This window comes from Schistocerca americana, chromosome 4, assembly GCF_021461395.2.
Source record: "Schistocerca americana isolate TAMUIC-IGC-003095 chromosome 4, iqSchAmer2.1, whole genome shotgun sequence".
NCBI lineage: Eukaryota > Metazoa > Arthropoda > Insecta > Orthoptera > Acrididae > Schistocerca > Schistocerca americana.
In genome coordinates, this window is record NC_060122.1 from 319,547,426 (window position 1) to 319,566,247 (window position 18,822).

The 18,822-nt window shown below is 44.1% G+C and overlaps 1 protein-coding gene across 1 annotated transcript in view; it reads right to left on the reverse strand.

Annotated features, from left to right (window-relative positions):
- LOC124613981 overlaps nucleotides 1-18,822 on the reverse strand; it is a 199,194-nt gene that overhangs the window by 24,566 nt on the left and 155,806 nt on the right. The window contains exons 11-14 of the mRNA XM_047142768.1: nucleotides 16,221-16,357; nucleotides 10,921-11,088; nucleotides 964-1,178; nucleotides 704-873 (exon numbers count right to left, since the gene is read on the reverse strand). Of these exons, the coding sequence (XP_046998724.1) occupies nucleotides 704-873; nucleotides 964-1,178; nucleotides 10,921-11,088; nucleotides 16,221-16,357 (690 nt within the window). The remainder of the gene's footprint in view (nucleotides 1-703; nucleotides 874-963; nucleotides 1,179-10,920; nucleotides 11,089-16,220; nucleotides 16,358-18,822) is intronic.

The following is an 18,822-nucleotide window of genomic DNA, read 5'->3' on the forward strand; positions in this document are numbered from 1 at the left end:
TTCGATCTGTGGAATCGATCCGTCAGTATTTGATGTGGTTTACGAAATATATCCAGCGGTAATGTTAGGTGACTCACCCTGTATAGTATGTCTCATAATTAATGGCCTAAACGCATACGGATGAAAGTACACTACACTAGGCCGGCCGCTGTGGCCGAGCGGTTCTAGGCCCTTCAGTCTGGAACCACGTGACCGCTACGATCGCAGGTTCGAATCCTGCCTCGGGCATGAATGTATGTGATGTCTTTAGGTGAGTTAGGTTTAAGTAGTTCTAAGTCTAGGAGACTGATGACCTCAGACGTTAAGTCCCATAGTGCTCAGAGCCATTGAACAACTTGATTCCAGGAACATTCTGCTGGGTACCACACTCTCCAGACATGAACAGTATTGAGCATATCTGGGTTATCTTGCACGTGCTGTTCAGAAGCGATCTTTACCCCTTCGTATTCTTACGCATTTATGGTTAGCCCTGCAAGATTCATGGTGTCAGTTCCCTCCAGAACTACTTGAGACATTAGTCGAGGCCTTGCCACGTCGTGGTGCGGCACTTCCACGTGCTCGCGGCGGCCCTACACGTCATTGGGCAGGTATACCAGTTTCTTTGGCTCTTCGGTATAATAATCCCCGCAGAGATTTTTTTGGGTAGTATTTACGCTGAAGCAAAAACTCTCGTCTTACACGCTTGGCGGCATGAGGAGCTTACCAGGTGTGAAGGCCTGCGGCTGCTGCGAAGTCTCGTACCAGTAGCGGTCGCCCTGCTTGAGACGAATGAACTGGTCCGTGATGAGGCAGGTGGCGGTGGGCCCCAGCAGCGAGCCGTCCAACGGGATCTCGGACAGCATGCCCGTGTACAGGTCCACGTCGGCCACGGTCCTGCAACGACAACGGCGGCACTCGGTGAAACTAAGATCGGCAGCACCTGAGGGCGAGTGCAGTAAGCTGGAAGCAGTGGCGGGCCCCTACTTGTACAGCGCGGAGAGCCTGCTGATGCTGTCCGGGTCGATGACGCCGGCCAGGTCCGAGAAGTCGAGGGGCTTCGGGAAGCCGCAGAACTCGCGCCACGCCGGGTAGCCCGGCAGGCCGTGGTCGCGGCCGCGCTGGATGTTGAGCGACACGAGGTCCAGGCCGTGGCGCGCCGGCGCCGTCGCGTTGCCTTGCGCGAACAGCTTCTGCGTCAGCTGCAACCACGACGGGGCAATCCGCAACGCTAACCCTCTCCCATCACATTCCAAATACAGTAATGAATTAAAGACAGTAGCTAATACGGGGAAGCAGTGCACTTTTAGTTTATTACACTACTGGCCATTAAAGTGCTACACCAAGAAGAAATGCAGATGATGAACGGGTATTCATTGCACAAATATATTATGCTAAAACTGACGTGTGACTACATTTTCACGCAATTTGGGCGCATAAATCCTGAGAAATCAGTACCCAGAACAACCACCTCTGGCCGTAATACGCCTGGGCATTGAGTCACACAGAGCTTGGATGGCGTGTACAGGTACAGCTGCCTATGCAGCTTCAACACGATACCACAGTTCATCAAGAGTAGTGACTGGCCTATTGTGACGAGCCAGTTGCTCGGCCACCATTGACCAGACGTTTTCAGTTGGTGAGAGATCTGGAGAATGTGCTGGCCAGGGCAACAGTCGAACATTTTCTGTATCCAGAAAGGCCTGTACAGGACCTGCAACATGCGGTCGTGAATTATCGTGCTGAAATGTAGGGTTTCACAGGGATCGAATGAAGGGTAGAGCCACGGGTCGTAACACATCTGAAATGTAACGTCCACTGTTCAAAGTGCCGTCAATGCGAACAAGGTGATACGCCAATATGGTGATGACGAATACATACTTCCAATATGCGTTCACCGCAGTGTCACCAAACACGGGTGCGACCGTCATGATGCTGTAAAAAGAACCTGGATTCATCCGAAAAAATGACGTTTTGCCATTCGTGCACCCAGGTTCGTCGTCGAGTACACCATCGCAGCCGCTCGTGTCTGTGATGCAGCGTCAAGGGTAACCGCAGCCATGGTCTCCGAGCTGATAGTCCATGCTCCTGCAAACGTCGTCGAACAGTCCGTGCAGATGGTTATTGTCTTGCAAACGTCCCCATCTGTTGACACAGAGATCGAGATGGGGCTGCACGATCCGTTACAGCCATGCAGATAAGATGCCTGTCATCTTGACAGCTAGTGATACGAGGCCGTTGGGATCCAGCATGACATTCCGTATTACCGTCTCGAATCCACCGATTCCATATTCTGTTAACAGTCATTGGATCTCGACCAATGAGAGCAGCAATGTCGCCATACGATAAACAGCAATCGCGATAGGCTACAATCCGACGTTTATCAGAGTCAGAAACGTGATGGTACGCATTTCTCCTCCTCACACGAGGCATCACAACGATGTTTCACCAGGCAACGCCAGTCAACTGCTGTTTGTGCATGAGAAATCGGTTGGAAACTTTTCTCATGTCAGCACATTGTAGGTGTCATCACCTGCACAAACTCTGAAAAGCAAATCATTTGCATATCACAGCATCCTATTCTTGTCGGTTAAATTTCGTGTCTGTAGCACGTCATCTTCGTGGTGTAGCAATTTTAATGGCCAGTAGTTTATGATGAGCATTCTGCGAATGGGGAGCAGGGTCCGTCGAGTGTTTTCCACAGCGCGTTGCGGAAAACTTTCCGCCGCTAGAGAAACGTAGCTTTAGCATACGTTTACAACTACTGCAGTAGTGCAAAACAGTATAAAGGCAAGGTTCCTAAGAGAGTACAACGTCTGAAGCCCACATAATCGAATTTATTAGGAAATTGGTAGATATATGCAAGACATAAACAATCATGACAGAATTACGTAGCATCTTTCAGAACATGAGTAACAAAATAAGGCGTTTGCACGTCCTGGATTGAAATTAGTATTAGGGCACTCACTGTCCTGTGATGTTATTGCATTGTTAGTACTTTGTCCGACCTCAGTTCTTCCTAATTACCTCAAAAATTGTTCAAAAATGGTTCAAATGGCTCTAAGCACTATGAGACTTAACATCTGAGGTCATCAGTCCCCTAGACTTAGAACGACTTAAACCTAAGTAACCTAAGAACGTCACACACATCCATGCCCGAGGCAGGAATCGAACCTGCGACCATAGCAGCAGCGCGGTTCCAGAATTAAGCGCCTAGAACCTCTCGGGCACAGCGGCCGGCTCAAAAATTCTCTTTGGCATTGATTTTGTTACGGTCGGTGGTTCTTGTAGCGAAATTATTGCATACTCTTCTCGTATCGCCCATTTCAGCTCACTTGGGACTTCAGATTGCGTTCTATTGCGAAAAACACACCTTGAAAATATTTCCCAAAGGTTTTCCAAGGGTTTCGTTGGTGGGATAAGTGCAGGCCAGGGCAAGAAACCGACATCTTTATCTTCAAACCACTTTTAATTGTAGCAGAAACATACAGTGATGCATTATCTTGTTGAAACATCAAAATTGCGTCCCATAGGTCTTCGTACATGCTAATCCATTGTGTCTCTAGCATCCCAGTGAACATATTAAAGTTCATTCTAGTGTTCATCCAAGCAATCCGTGATTTACATTTAGTGCAGAAGGCTGTCCAAATCAAAGAACAATATGGTTTCCACCAACAACATTTCTGCCCGTTCTTGCCTCCTGCTGTGTTCTCAGATCATGCCAATAATACTGAATAACCGGGCTATCTAAATGCAATTTCTTCTCACCAATGAATGTCACTTTATCTCATTCACAAGTCCTTCCAATCTAGCTTGTTTGTATTTTGATGTTAGTCCAGGTTTATGCAGTAGTTTCGTTGAGGGTAATGTTTGTGATGTCACAAAATTCGTCGCACACGTCTGTCAGTTACTGGCAACTGTAAATCTGCAACATGTTGCGAAGAATAAACGGTCTGTAGCCCTTTACTTGCACGAAAGTAACCGTTTCGATGTCTCAGATAGTATTTTACTTAGCCTGAATTTTCCGTTCTGTCCACATCTTATGTCCAATCTGATGAAATTATCAATCGCTGTACTTGAACGGTTCACCCTTTTAGCGATTTGATGGTTAGAGAGTACTAATTCCTTGTGCGCCCCGACTTTTACTTTTTCATTATACGATAACAGTTTTCCGTGAGGCATTGTCATAATCGAGGGTTATGTTCCCAACACGCGTTGTCAGTAAAGGTGTCTGTTTCTTGTATGCAGCAAAGCCACATGCGCACACACTAACACCGTACAGAGCCGACTGGCTTTATACCGAGTTCCACCCTCTTCCATCTGAATCGTTGATGTTTCGTTACATACTGTACTACAGACATCTACGCGACACCATTTTCACTGCATTCATAAGTATACCAAATCTCATACTATTGCATATGTACTGTCCGCAACTGTTTCAACCGACAGCGCTAATTTTCCTACAATTATCCATGCCTTTATACTGATTTCCATTACTGTAATAATGTCTGTGCTCGAAATTTGATCAACTGCGTTTATAAAGTAAGGAAGTCAAATTTATTGTATAATTAACTGGAATTTAATCGTATGTAGATTTTTAGTTTTTAACTGAGCGCTTTAAGGAAAAAAGAAAGGACGTAAAATAAGCACGGGGAATTAAAGACACAAATTGGAGAAATAATGACGTCTTTTTAAAATTTAACGACAGAAAACTTCAGTATAAACGATATTTTTCGTAAATGTACTTTCATCATTTGCTAAAAGACCTCGTTCGTTAGGCTCAGAGTTATAAAATTTCAAATCATCGGAAGATCGAACTCTACTTTTTGCAACATATAACTGACCATGCATAAAAACACGATGCCTTAATAAAATCCCAACTTCTTTGAACGTTTTTCTCTGTGACTTATTAATAGTAACCGTAAATGCAGGAGTAATTGGGAACTGTTCTCTTTGAAAATGGAAAGGTAAAATAATACCATAATAAGTCGTATTTATACGCGAAATGAAAATTCGCTACTTTGTGCGATTCTAGTTAACACTTGGCAGTCAGTAACATTATTATTATATAAAAATGTAAGATGCATTTTGGCTCCGAAAGTAAGCGAAAAAACGACGCCAATATACAACGTTATGTACAGTCTCTACTGCCCCCGAAGGCTTCGTTACTACGATGTTCCATTGTCCACTGATGGCATGACAACATCAACGACCTAGAAGCGTTGTAGCTGCATGGTAAGCGTATGTTACTGCTAATGAATAATCTGCAACATTTAAACATAAGCGTGCCTGGAATGCTATTTCACGAAACGTTACTTTCGTGTGTCGTTTCCACCATGGCACCTGATCGGTATGTAGGGTAGAAGTTTGTGGCAGTATAAGATACAGAGGGAAACTTTTTTCATGTGTGTATGTGTGTGTGTGTGTGTGTGTGTGTGTGTGTGTGTGTGTGTGTGTGTATGTGTGTGTACTTCCTTTTACCTCTCTTAACGGCTACGTACCCACATGATTTTTGTCTTGTGCGCATCTATGGAAAAGTACTTGATCTAAGATTCATCAGCGTCCTTACACACGTTAAAAATTGGTATTTCAATTTTCTGTGTTCACATATTAATATTAATTTTATGATATAGCTTATAGGTAACTGTTTTACACACACTGCCGCTTGAAAACCCAAGCACAACTTCACTTCTTAAACGTAACACGAATGGCTTCTTTCAGTCCCGATGCCTTTCATTATATTCTCAGTCATTTCTTCAGGTAGGACCTCCAGCTCTTTGTCGATTGCGATTTTCAGCTCATCAGTATCGTGGCGCCACCGTGGGAAAGCTTTTGCTTGAGATTATCCGCCGGCCGCTGTGGCCGAGCGCTTCCAGGCCCTTCAGTCCGGAACCACGCTGCTGCTACGGTAGCAGGTTCGAATCCTGCCTCGGGCATGGATGTGTGTGATGTTCTTAGGTTAGTTAGGTTTAAGTCGTTCTAAGTCTAGTGGACTGATGATCTCAGATGTTAAGTACCATAGTGCTTATAGCCATTTGATTTTGAGATTATCCGAAAGAAAAAGAAAATCGTTGTCTGAAAGATAAGATCTCGCCGGCCGTAGCATATCACAGAATCCTGAGAGTAGTCAATATGGAAATCGGCAGCTCGGCGCGGTCACTGAATTAGGGGCCCTATGGTCTGTAGCTAAAAAAGTTATAAACAATGCAACACTTGAGAATGTCTCCAGCTTTAATTTTTTAACGTAATAAGGCTTCCAAAATAGAAGTTTTATTTCTCATCTCGCAGTTTTTTCAAGGGTTTCGGCAAAGTTATATTTCCATCTTCAGATCATCGGGTACTTCTATTTTGCAGGAATTTTTACACTGATATAGAGGTAGCTCTCCTTCTGACAATATCAGGTAATAACTTTAATTTTTTAGGTTGCGACGCTAGCAATGGTATAGGCAAGGATATATAAAATAAGATTAACAGGTATTATTTAATACACGGAATGAAAAAATATTTTAGAACAAATTGGGAAGAAACAAAAATTATAATTTTATAAAATCATGGATATACCTGTATTGCTATATGTAAGTGAGGCGTGGATCCCTAAAAATCATGATAAAAGTAAAATATCCAGCATTAATGAGGTTTCTCAGGAAAGTTAGAGCTGTTACTAGGTAAGATCACACAAGAAATGAAGACATTACTACTCAACTAGATATTTACAATATTAATGAAAAGAGTGAAGAATTAGTTACAAAGAATGAGTGTAGAGGGAATCCCAAGTCAGGCCATGCCTTACCAGTCAGAAGGATGAGGAAGACCCAGAACGAGGTGGCAGTGGAAAATGAAAACGCAACACGCACGAATTTCTGAACCTTGAAGTGCAGAAGAAGAAGAACAAGAATAAGAAGAAGATAGGTTGTAGCGCCTTCTTGCTGAAACTGCATTGCGTTTAGAAGGCAATGTCCCTTGAGCTGTGGATTGAAGAATCGTTATCCATGACCGCATACCACTCGGAACTGACACTCACCAGCCTGTGTTTCAAAAAAAAAAAAAAAAAAAAAAAAGAGGCCTTCGACCCAACGATTTTAACGGACTGTCTCTGTCTAATGACACACCAACACACCAAACGACGTCCTACACGCTATAATGGGCCTTTTCATGAATAAGTTGCGGGTCTGTGTCCGAGTAATTACGAAAATTTTGTTTATCGACAAACAAATTCAGATGAATTTTTCCTCATCACACATCACAAGGTGTGTCAGAAACGCGTCGTCCGGTCAGTTCCGTCCAGTAACTTTGTGCAGAAACTGCACCTACTCACTTTATCTCCCTACTAAGGTACTTGCGGCTTATAAGGATGAAACATTAAATCCTGTTTCAGAATCCTCTGCAAAGACGTATGACGGATTTGTAATGTTCTGGAGTGGCTAGCAGAGCTGCAAGAACTCCTCGGATATTTTCCGGCATTCGTAGTGTCAATTCAGGTTCCTTATCATTCACATTGGTTAAGACCCGTCTTACGTTATTGTTTTATCCACCTGAATATTGTCCTCCAGCCCGGAAAATGGAAATGGCCGTCTCTTTCACTCTGCATTGAGCGTTGGACAACTGCAAAGCTCTGAACACAACCGAACTTCTCCACTGCCTCAGAGTGCACTTGTGCTGGCCAACGTTCCATACTGAACTGAACGGCATACTTACGTATGGGACCGATTAGATGCAGATAGTGCGAACACACATACATTTCGCCAGGGTGACTAATTGAAACAGTCATATTTCTCTTGGGCCACACTATATAAGCAGGGGGTACAGCCATCTGTGAAAGATGTAATAGCCCCAGAGCTCCCCGTCTGTATAAAATATTTTGTGAGGACATAGCAGTAGCTAAATGAGGCAGTCCATTCGATCTTTGTACTAAACATTAGCGGCACATCGAGTACAGAAATGTAGGCGGTCCAGTAGCATTAACGTGAGTGACCTATGTTCGACGTCGACGTGCAACAACCACACAAGTACACTCATGCTCATAAATTAAGGATAATGCTGATACATGGTGAAACAACGCTCCGGTGGGCGGTTTGCGGGTTTAAATCACCGCGGGGTATGACCATGCGGTGCATTTGACCTGCGGTCGTCGCATGGTGGCGCTGGCAGCAGTCCACATACGCAAAGGTGTGTTGGTGCATGTCAGAGTACGGTGCAGCTAGTAAGTGTACAGACGTTTTCAGACGTGCTAATGGTGACTGTGTGTTGAAAATGGCTCAAATAACACATACCGATGACGTTATGAGCGGTAGAATACTAGGGCGACTGGAGGCTCGTCAAACACAGCAGATCGTAACACGGGCCCCCCGTGTGCCACAAAGTCTCATCTCAAGATTATGGCAACGATTCCAGCAGACAGGAAACGTGTCCAGGCGCTACAGTACGGGACGTCCACAGTGTACAACACAACAAGGAGACCGATATCTCACCATCAGTGCCTGCAGACTGTCACGGAGTACTGCAGGTAGCCTTGCTCGGGACCTTACCGCAGCCACTGGAACAGTTGTCTCCAGACACACAGTCTACAGACGACTGAATAGACATGGTTTATTCGCCCAAAGACCTGCAAGGTGCATTCCATTGACCCCTGGTCACAGGAGCGCCCGTAATGCCTGGTATCAAGATGAGAGTACATGCTCACAGGAACAATGGTCCCAGGTTATTTTCACGGACGAGCCCAGGTATGGTCTGACCAGTGATTCTCGCCGGGTTTTCATCTGGCGTGAACCAGGAACCAGATACCAACCCCTTAATGTCCTCGAAAGGGAACCGTATGGAGGTCGTGGTTTGATGGTGTGTGGTGGGATTATGATTGGGTGCACGTACACTCCATATCTTTGACAGAGAAACTGTGACAGTTCAGGTGTATGGGGACGTCATTTTGCACAAGTATGTCCGCCTTTTCATGGGTGCAGTGGGTCCCACCTTCCTCCTGATGGATGACAACGCACAGCCCCACCGAGCTTCCATCGTGGAGGAGTACCTTGGAACAGAATATATCAGGCGAATGGAGTGGCCTTCCTTTCATCCAGATCCAAACCCAATCGAGCACGTCCGGGATGCTCTCGTCGACGTATCACTGCACGTCTTCACACCCCTAGGACACTTCAGGAGCTCCGACAGGCACTGGTGCAAGAATGGGAGGCTATACCCCAGCAGCTGCTCGACCACCTACTCCATAGTATGCCAACCCGTTGTGTGGCCTGTGTACGTGTGCATGGTGATAATATCCCATATTGATGTCGGGGTTCATGCGCAGGAAACAGTGGCGTTTTGTAGCACATGGGATCGGGACGGTTTTCTCAACTTATCATGAATGCCATGGACTTACAGATCTGTGTCGTGTGTTTCCCCTATGTGTCTATGCTATTAGCGCCAGGTTTGTGCAGTGCCACGTTGTGTGGCACCACAATCTACAATCATTCTTAATTTATGAGCATGGGTGTAGGTGACAGCACTAGCAGTGGAGGGAATATAAAGCGTGTCGGGAGGACGCTGAAAACTGTGCAGTCGCTGTCGTAATGTGGGAAGGGATCGATTTATCTGACGTCCGAAAGGATATGCTCGTTAGCTTTTGGTCGAAGAAATGGCTAAGTTTTTAAACTGTTCGCGTACCGCCGTGTATAAAATATAACGGAATATGGCAAAATGGTGCTATCCAAAACCGGTACCGAGGCAACTGTGGTACCACGGGCCACAAACTACAGGGGTGGACAACGGCTGGGGAGATGTGTACGGGCAAACAGAAGTGCAACTGTTGAGCAACTGACCACCCAGATGAACGAAGGGGCTGCAAGCAGTGTCTCCACAAAGACCGTTCAGCGAACGTTGCTGGTTAATGCATCTACGCAGACCGCTGTTCATCAGTGACCAAGGCTCGAATTTGCACAGCAGTGCTGTAAACAGACGTCCACTGGGTGGCGACCGATGGCCTCTCCAGATGAATCACGTTTTACGCTCCATTCGCGGGTATGGCGTGAAACGTCTGACAGCCCACACAAAAGCTGGATAAGGGAGCGTTATGGTCTGGGAAACGTTTTAGCGGCTTTCCATGGGTGACCTCGTCATTCTGGAAGGCACAATGGGTCAAGACAAGTATGCATGTCACACAAACTGCATGCTCACTCCTACATCCAGTTTGTTTCTCCTCGGCACGATTGCATCTACCAGCACGACAGTGCAACGACACACACAGCTCCTGCAGTGTTCGTCCGTGGTTCGAGGAGCGCCAGGATGACTTCACCGTACTAATCTGGCCACCAAACTCCCTAGATTGAAAGCCGACAGAGAATCTGTGGAACTGCCTCCACTGAGCTGTACGTACCGCGGATCCTCAACCGATAAACTTCACGCAATTGGTGACGGCACTGGAGTCGCCATGGCTTCACATCAACGGCAGTATCTCAAGAACTTCACCGATTCTCTTTCTGCACGTCCCGCCCTGCAAAAGGCTGTTATTCGGGGCTTTTGACACGTGGTCCCATTACTGTGATTGGAAAATGTAGAAAAATCTGCTGTTGCCCAACACAGACTTTTAAACAAGCACAAAATCTTGTTACAGCACTGCAAGCTTCTGGAAGTCTAATCGTCAAGGAGGCTGCGGGAAATTAAAATGTGAATCAACAATTTCAGCAGAATTTGAAACAATCGTCGATCGTAACGTACCACTGCGTCTAAGCCCTTTAGGAAATCTTTGAAAACGTAACCTGCCTGTTCGCCTAAATATACTGAATGACAGATGTGTGGAGGAAAGAGAGCTGAGTGTTTTCCTCAGAGACGGAAGAATATGGCGCTATTCACACAGGACGAAAAAAGAAGAGAAAGCAGAAGTGAGAAGTCGTCAGGGATATTTCATATGCAGGGTCGCTGAGCAGCAAATACGGTTATGTAAAGAGGCAGGCGTACCTCTTTGCTGAAGTAGGCATCGGCCTTGGCGATGTTGGTGGCGAGCGCTCCACGGACTGTCTTGTCCATGTAGCCAGCCTGGTACAGTCCGTACGGATTGAAGAGCATCTTGTGCGTCTCCACAAACTCCTCACTGTTCGTCTCGTTCGCCAACATCTTCATGAGTCCCTGTATCATTGGAAAGTAGCGTCAGGTGCCACATTGCTAGGCACTAGTTCAACAAACTACACGAATGTTAGATGAAGCAATCAGATGGTTGTACCATGTCCTTCTCCTCGCTTCCAGACACACTAGTTGCTCTGCAGATAGAAGAACTGAGCTGTGCATCTAGAAGCAGGCAGACGAGTACTGAGTGCTAGCAATACTCGTGTACAGACAGAAAACTGCGGTTCCTGTCACTCAAGAATCTGTCAGTCTACACGGTAAAAATGACCAGTCATTTAGTGACCAATCATTCATAGAAGCATCATAATGGCATAGCTTATCTACTGCGGAGGAGACACGTGATTGACAAATATAACAAAAACTGAGATGCCCATTTGACCTTAGTCTGCTAGAGAAATAACTCGTTGGCTTGCTAGTAGATACAGGTACTCAACGTCGAACAAGTAAAGTCAGTATGCAAACAGCATGTTTCTCACAATGGTACATGGCTGCTATAAATGATTCATTCATCTTCAAAGCTGTATATTTTGCAAAGTGTTACATGTACAACTATGACTGGTGCGTGAACAGAATCGTAAACTCACTAAGTCTGCATTTTACACTCTACAAATGTTTTGCGACCGCCCCTCTCGTCACGTGAAACACGTCCCATCGGCAGTAAACATCGTTCCGTGCCTTATGTAGCAACATCCATCCAGAGATGCGGAAGTTCGTCGTTTAGCTAGCGACGAACATCGATTTTCCCGTGGCGGGCTGCCCCGTCTTGTTGGACGATGAATTACTCGGAATCAGAACTCAGTTCTGCAAACAACAACTGCAACGCATCAAGGTAAGAGGTTCCTGTCACAGTCTTCTCACAGAAGAAAAACGGCCTACAGAGCTTCGTCTGTGACACTGCTCAGGAAACGTTAACCTTCGTCGAATCTGGTTCATGACCGACAATTTCATGAAGATTTCCAGTGTCCTATACTCTCACATTGTGGCGATTAATGGAGGGTGGATTGGTAGCTGAGTATCAGCTTGCAGGCGAAATGTTCACTCTCAAGTGCTTGCTGCATTGCGATGCAAAATTAAAGGAGCCGACCATACTCTTCCGGTTTTATCTGTTGCATGAGCTGCAGACGGTACTGTCTGAAATGTAAACGGCCGCCGAAAAATCTTCCACTCAGTTTGATGCAATGCTCCACGTTGGTTGCTTGCGTGGACTGTTGATTTCTTTGGATTGTGTACGAACTTTTAACTCACTCCCTACACGGTTGCATCTAGCACATTTGGTCGACCGGTACTTTTCTGTTTATAGAGGCAACCAGTGTCTCTAAACTGCCGATACGAACGCACAAGGCTGTGTTACATGGCGGTTCTTTTCCATAATTGCTTCCCTACGCACTCTGAACCCTTGTAACAGATAAACATCTGGTGTATTTCCATACACAAAATATTTTTTCTTTTGTCAAGGCACCGCTCTCCTAACGCCAACTAGTAGGCACAATGCAAACTTGGTGAGTTTACGGTTCTGTTCATGTTCATTGGAAAATATACGAATGAATCATTTATAGTAGCCCTGTATACATGATCATCTGAGGGAAACAAATATAAGGCATTCGCAGTCCAAATAAGAACTATTCAGGCTCGGAACTCCTGGGCAGATTAAAAGAATGTGCAGCACTGAGACTCGAACCTGCGATCTTCGCCTTTGGTTGGAAGTGTTCTACCGACTTTGCTCTCCACGCATGACTCAACACTCGCCCTCACACCTTTACTTTTCCAAGATCTTCATTGTCATAAAAAAGAACTAAGAGAAAGTAAGTTCGTTAGAAGAGTAAGCAATCAGGTTATTCATGCACTTAGAGACGGCTGAGGTATTCATACTGTCAACACTTTTCATTCTCATCGAAGCACAGAATTTCTGTGGTCCAAACCAAGACAAAACCAGCTACAATGAAGTACTTACTGGGTATTCAGAGCTTAAAAAATAGTCAATACAGTCGTGCAGGTTTAAAATTTCTTCATATAACAATAAATAAAATAACGTTAGCTTCACACGGTTCCTTCTATTATCACAAAAGGAGAACGAGATTAAATGAATTTTATCCATAGCGGATGCTGTCGAACTCCGTGACTGTTCCTTTATAGGGTGTATAAAAATATCCGCTACCAGTCACAATAAAAGGTTATTTATTTGTCACACGACCAGTTTAGGGCTCGCGCGCATCCTCAGGTGTCTATACATTCATGTACATGTTTATACTGCTGGAGATCACTGTATAAATACAAAAAAATTATTTACAAACCTACATGTTTCTGTATGAGCAACATCTTTACATCTGCTACGTCTAAGTTCTTTGACGACAGCCCTCATGTTTGTATGCAAAGATAGTGTATTTCACGCGTGCACATCGTAATAGTGAAACATACAGCTAAACTTGGTAAAACTGAAATATGGACGTGTAAATGATAATAAGTGTGTAACTAAGAGGCAAAACTGTCACCACAGCACAACTATAATAATGGTGCTCCATCTTTTGTAAGTACAGATATATTTTCGTCAAATGCTGCCCTGCCACTTACAATTATCCCACTTGTATCTGTTCAGTCACCAGCAAATAATTTTTTTTTTGTATTTATACAGTGATATCCAGCAGTATAAACATGTACATGAATGTATAAACACCTGAGGATGGGCGCGAGCCCGAAACCGGTCGTGTGACAAATAAATAACCTTTTATTGAGACTGGTAGCAGATACTTTTCTACGCCCTAAGAAGGAGATTAGTCTCATGATGACGCCCCCTGTAAGAAATCGTCACAATACTGCTACTACTGTCGAAAATTATCGCACACAGTGAGGTTTTCCAAAGGCACACCATCTGCATGTGTTCAGTCTCATAGCTGTAAGAGCTATTCGGGCCCTGGAGTTACCATTATATACACTCTATGGTGCCACAGGCGTGATCAACAGATGAGGCTGGAGCTTCTCGACAGTTAGATTACTTTGCATTAGAAACTTGTCGCATAGCGCATAAGTAGTTTTACTATGTCTGGACCAAATCGACAGGGAACATAGACAAGATACTATGAATTGCAATGTGGAGTAGCTATGAAAGGCAATATCTCCACCATCCATTAAGAGTATAGTTAAATGACTGTGCGATTAAATCAAAGATGTAGAATTTTGTCTGCTAGATTGCTAGGTTTTCATATCTAGCAGTGCTTTCTGAATGTGAAAGAAACAAGTAACGCCGTGATCGGATTCACATTAAAAGATAAGCTCTCCTGCAACTGCATAGGCGAGCTGTTGTGAAAAAGGCAAGTGGTTTCTGCCTCTAAATATTACGTCCCTTGAAAAATAATGATGTGTTTTTTACTTTTATTTAATCATGCTATAAGACCTGAAAACCCGGGAACGTATACTATACAGCGTGATTCAAAATTGCTGTTGCATGTTTCTAGAGTATGTAGAGGGGCTTGGTAAATGTAGTTCTGATAAGGAACCCACGTCCAGAAGTAAAATCACTTTGAGGACCGGATCACTTTCAAATCTCCCGCCTCGCAGTACGCACAAAGCAGGGACAAAGAGCTCTGACTTGCGTGTTGTAGGAAGGTATGACATGGACATTGTTTCGAGTACATGTCCTCGGATTCTCTTCTACGTGGCGAAGGACGTCCTCTACAAAGCATAGAATGCAGCGCATTCGTGGAGCACCACAGCCAACCCTCCTAGTTTCGAACATTAAAAGTGATCCTAAGTTCAAACTGATTTTACATCCAAGCGGTACACTTCTGGACATAGGTTCCATTTATCAGAACTTCATCTATCAAGTCCACTCTGCAACCCCCAGAAGCCTGTAATAGTTATTTTGAATCGCCCTATGTTGCGGTCAAACGTCCCGTGAATTCACAAAAAAAGATGAAGTTTCGGAAGTTTCAGCACGAACAGTTTCCTCTTCATTGCTATAGAACAGTGATAAGCGTGATAGACCTTTCTGATCATCACTGTTTGCAGTTCCCCTTTGTTAAATGTTGGGCGAAATATTTTTTATGGTTCTCAATAAAATACAAGATACGAAATAACTACTCCCTTAGCGTAAGACGTAAACCACCAGCTAGCTTCACAAAGGGTGAGGCGGTGGTGGTTGGGGGCAGGGAGGCGCCACACGAATCAAATTCACCCTTCAGTTTAACAATGTGAGTGTGGTAGAACTGCCAGGCTGATTGTTGTTTTGAAATTGTTTGAGCATCTTCGCGTCGGGAAGACAATACGCAGAAATAAATTTACGCTGACGGACTTGGCACAAGGTAACGTTCTCCTTAGACTAAGTTGGTATTGTTGAGTCCGGAAAGGCATCCAGCCACAGAAACAAATGACTGGTGCACGATAACGATCGTTCTAGTCTTCTTTCTATAGCTGATATAGGAAATAATAAGTTCATCGGAAAAAAGGCTAGAAGCGGTGTTACACAGTTGTATTGTGATGTCTAGAATGAATCTTTCACTCTGAAGAGGAGTGTGAGCTGATATGAAACTGTGTGCGGGACTGGAAGCCGAACCCAGGACCACAGGCAGCTTCTAGAGCACGTGCCCGCAAAAGGCAAACGTTCCGGGTTCGAGTCTCGGTCCGGCACACAGTTTCAATCTGCCAGGAAGTTTCATATCAGCTCACACTACGCTGCAGAGCGAAAGACTCATTCTGAAACAATTCTGCAAGCTGTGGCTAAGCCATGTCTCCAGAATATCCTTTCTTGCAGGGGTGGTAGTGCTGCAGCAGAACTTCTGTCAAGTCTGGAAGGTAGCAGATCAGGCGCTGACGGAAGTAAAACTGTGAGGACGAGATGTGAGTCGTGCTCGTGGATCGAACCCAGAACCTCGGGTAGCTCCGTTGGTAGTGTACTTCCCTGCGAATGACAGGTCCTGGGTTCGAGTTCCAGTCCGGCACACATTTTTAATTTTCCAGGAAGTTCCATACCGTTTTTTATCTGGTGTTCTAACGTACATTATACGAGATACAATACAGGTATTATTATTTCTCTGATTGTTCTGACTCTTTTAGCACGAAAATATGTTAATGGAAGTTTGTATGAAGAAATTGCTCGTCGCCCCTATAAGCGAACAGAGGTCAGTTCGGTGAGGACCACTTACCGGGATGAGCGTGTGTGCGAACCGGAAGGCGGCTGCCGCGAAGCTGTTGGCGATGGTCGCGTCGACGGTTGCGTCGTACTTGTTGTAATAGCCAGCCGCCTGCGGGCGCAGACTCAGCCGGTCAGTAATCACGTCCCCTGCAACCAGACTCGAGCTGTGTATAACGCACCAGGCTCAGCACTAACGTGAAACTGTTCTCCCGACATCTGTTGATGAATTTAACAACACGGCGACTGACGAAGAGTCAGAATTAGCGATTTTATTCGTATTAACAAAAACGATATTCATGTAATTCACCCTGTTTCTTGTTGTTCCGTTTCCAAACATGTTTTGGTACTGTACACCAGCATCAGTGAGTTCCTCTTTAACATTTGTTATCCTATCACTCAGCTGCGTGTAATATTATATTGATAATTATCACTTAAGGTCAGATAATTACAACTGAATAAAAAAATTTCGTGTTTCACGTCTTTCGCTTTCATTATTTGAAAGGCTTCATCAGTGGTTCAAAATAAGTACGTACTTGTGTTTGTACCACAATATTTTGTTTTACATATTAGGACATTGTTAAGTGACGTTTGTTTACAATATGTGTAAATGATGTAGTGCGTAACGTTGCAGCCTCCATGAAGTATTTTTGTTCGAAGCAGTTGTCTATAGTAAGGCTGCAGAGGCATTAGACCGTAGTGAACTGTAGGGAGGCCTGTGAAAGATCGATGGTTGCTGCCTGACTGGCAGTTGACGCTGAACGTAAATAAATCCAACACATCGTGCATAAGCAGGCGGTAAGTTTGAGTTATCTCGAAAGGAATTACTCTTGAACAGTGTCCGACCCCGAAATATCTGGGAGTAACTCTGGACTGTACCCTTACATATGACAAACACTACCTGAACGAGAAGTAGAAAGTTTCTGCCGCAATGAACAGTTCTGGCACTTTCTGATTTTATGTGACGTAATAACAGTTCATAAATTTGTATGCATAGATTGCGTAGATGCCACTCTCGTTCTGATTTTACAACTGTTCTTCTTCTTAGAGACGTTAGAAATTTCATTTGCACAGCACTGGGAAAAGAAAACTTATTTACGTGTTTCGTTTCGCATGTTTTTGCCATCTGTTGAATGTTATTCCCAACTACCGAAAATGTATTTGTGATACCTATGATCTGTCCGTGTATTAGTTAGTATGGTTACGTTTGTGTATGAATCCGGTTCTTTATTTGCATTTTGTGTGTGTGTGTGAATTTCAGTTTCTTTTAGTAGTTTAGTATTTTTGCATGTGTGTACAGATGTCTTTTTATAAATTTCGTTTTGTAGCTTATGATTTCTTTTATTAGGTTTATCACAGTGTGTGCATTGATCCGCGTCTGGTCGCTTATGACCGTTTTCTTCCCTACATTGACTTTCTGTATGTGGTAGTTTTCTTGCATTGTGATAAAGCATTTGTTGTGATTATTGATCCTGATGATTCTTATGTCTTGTTCTACATTGGTACGGTGATGGTCCTTGAAGTACTCTGCAACTTAACATTGTTTGTTTCATACTTCTAATACCTGATGTGTCTAAACAAAAAAAAGATTCGCACACACACACACACACACACACACACACACACACACACACACACACACCGACACACACATACACACATATAAAGGAAACGGTGTACATACACACGCCTAACAACACTAAAATAAATACCTGTTGATGCAGTGATTAGCGCGCACACACTTACACGCACACACAGACGAGCGCGCGCGCGTACTTACAGACACAGATATCACAAACAGACATTCCATAAGTTGGTCATAATATTCAACAATTCGGCACAACATCAAAACATAACATGGCGTAAATGAGTATTGATTTCCTAGCGCTATTCAAATTAAATTTTGAATTGCAGTACCGGTACGCAGAAAAAAGAGGTGTAAAAGCGGAACAAGAACTCATGCTGAGCATGTATCAAATCTATAAGTACAAATTCTAACTACTATTCCGTCAGAGAAAATCCGAAGGTGCCAGAATTGTTTCTAACCTGAATCCACAATGTCTAACACGAAATAGTATAAAGACAACTATATTTTTTTTAAAGGCCGATGATGAAGCCTTTCAAAGCCTAAAAGCGAAACGCGTATAGGACGAAATGTTTCCGTTATTCAGTTGTAATTAGACGGACCTAAAGTAATAGTCATCAAGGTTCTTTCTGTTATGAGGGACCCTGTCTCAGCAGAGGATAAACCGAATCAGTACAAGCCTACAGGCCTCAAGGGGTGAATGTCATACTGATAAGTCGTCCATACTGCCAATTTGTTTGAAAATTTGGCACGATTTTGTGGCCATTGAACCAAATCACCTACCGTATCAGCTCGTGATGTCTCCTTACGTTTTCTCGTCCCCTTTTGAGTTTTTTTTATCGGGCAGGGTACTACACTGTCAAAGAAGATATTTACTCTGTTTTTGCACCTCACTGTCCACATGTAACATATTTTTTCAAACGGCGATATGATCTGAAGATGCCCATACAAGCTGAAAACTGATTAGCAATATAAGTTAATACAGGTGGAACACCCACAATTTTTTGAGTTTCATCTATAGTCTCTGTAC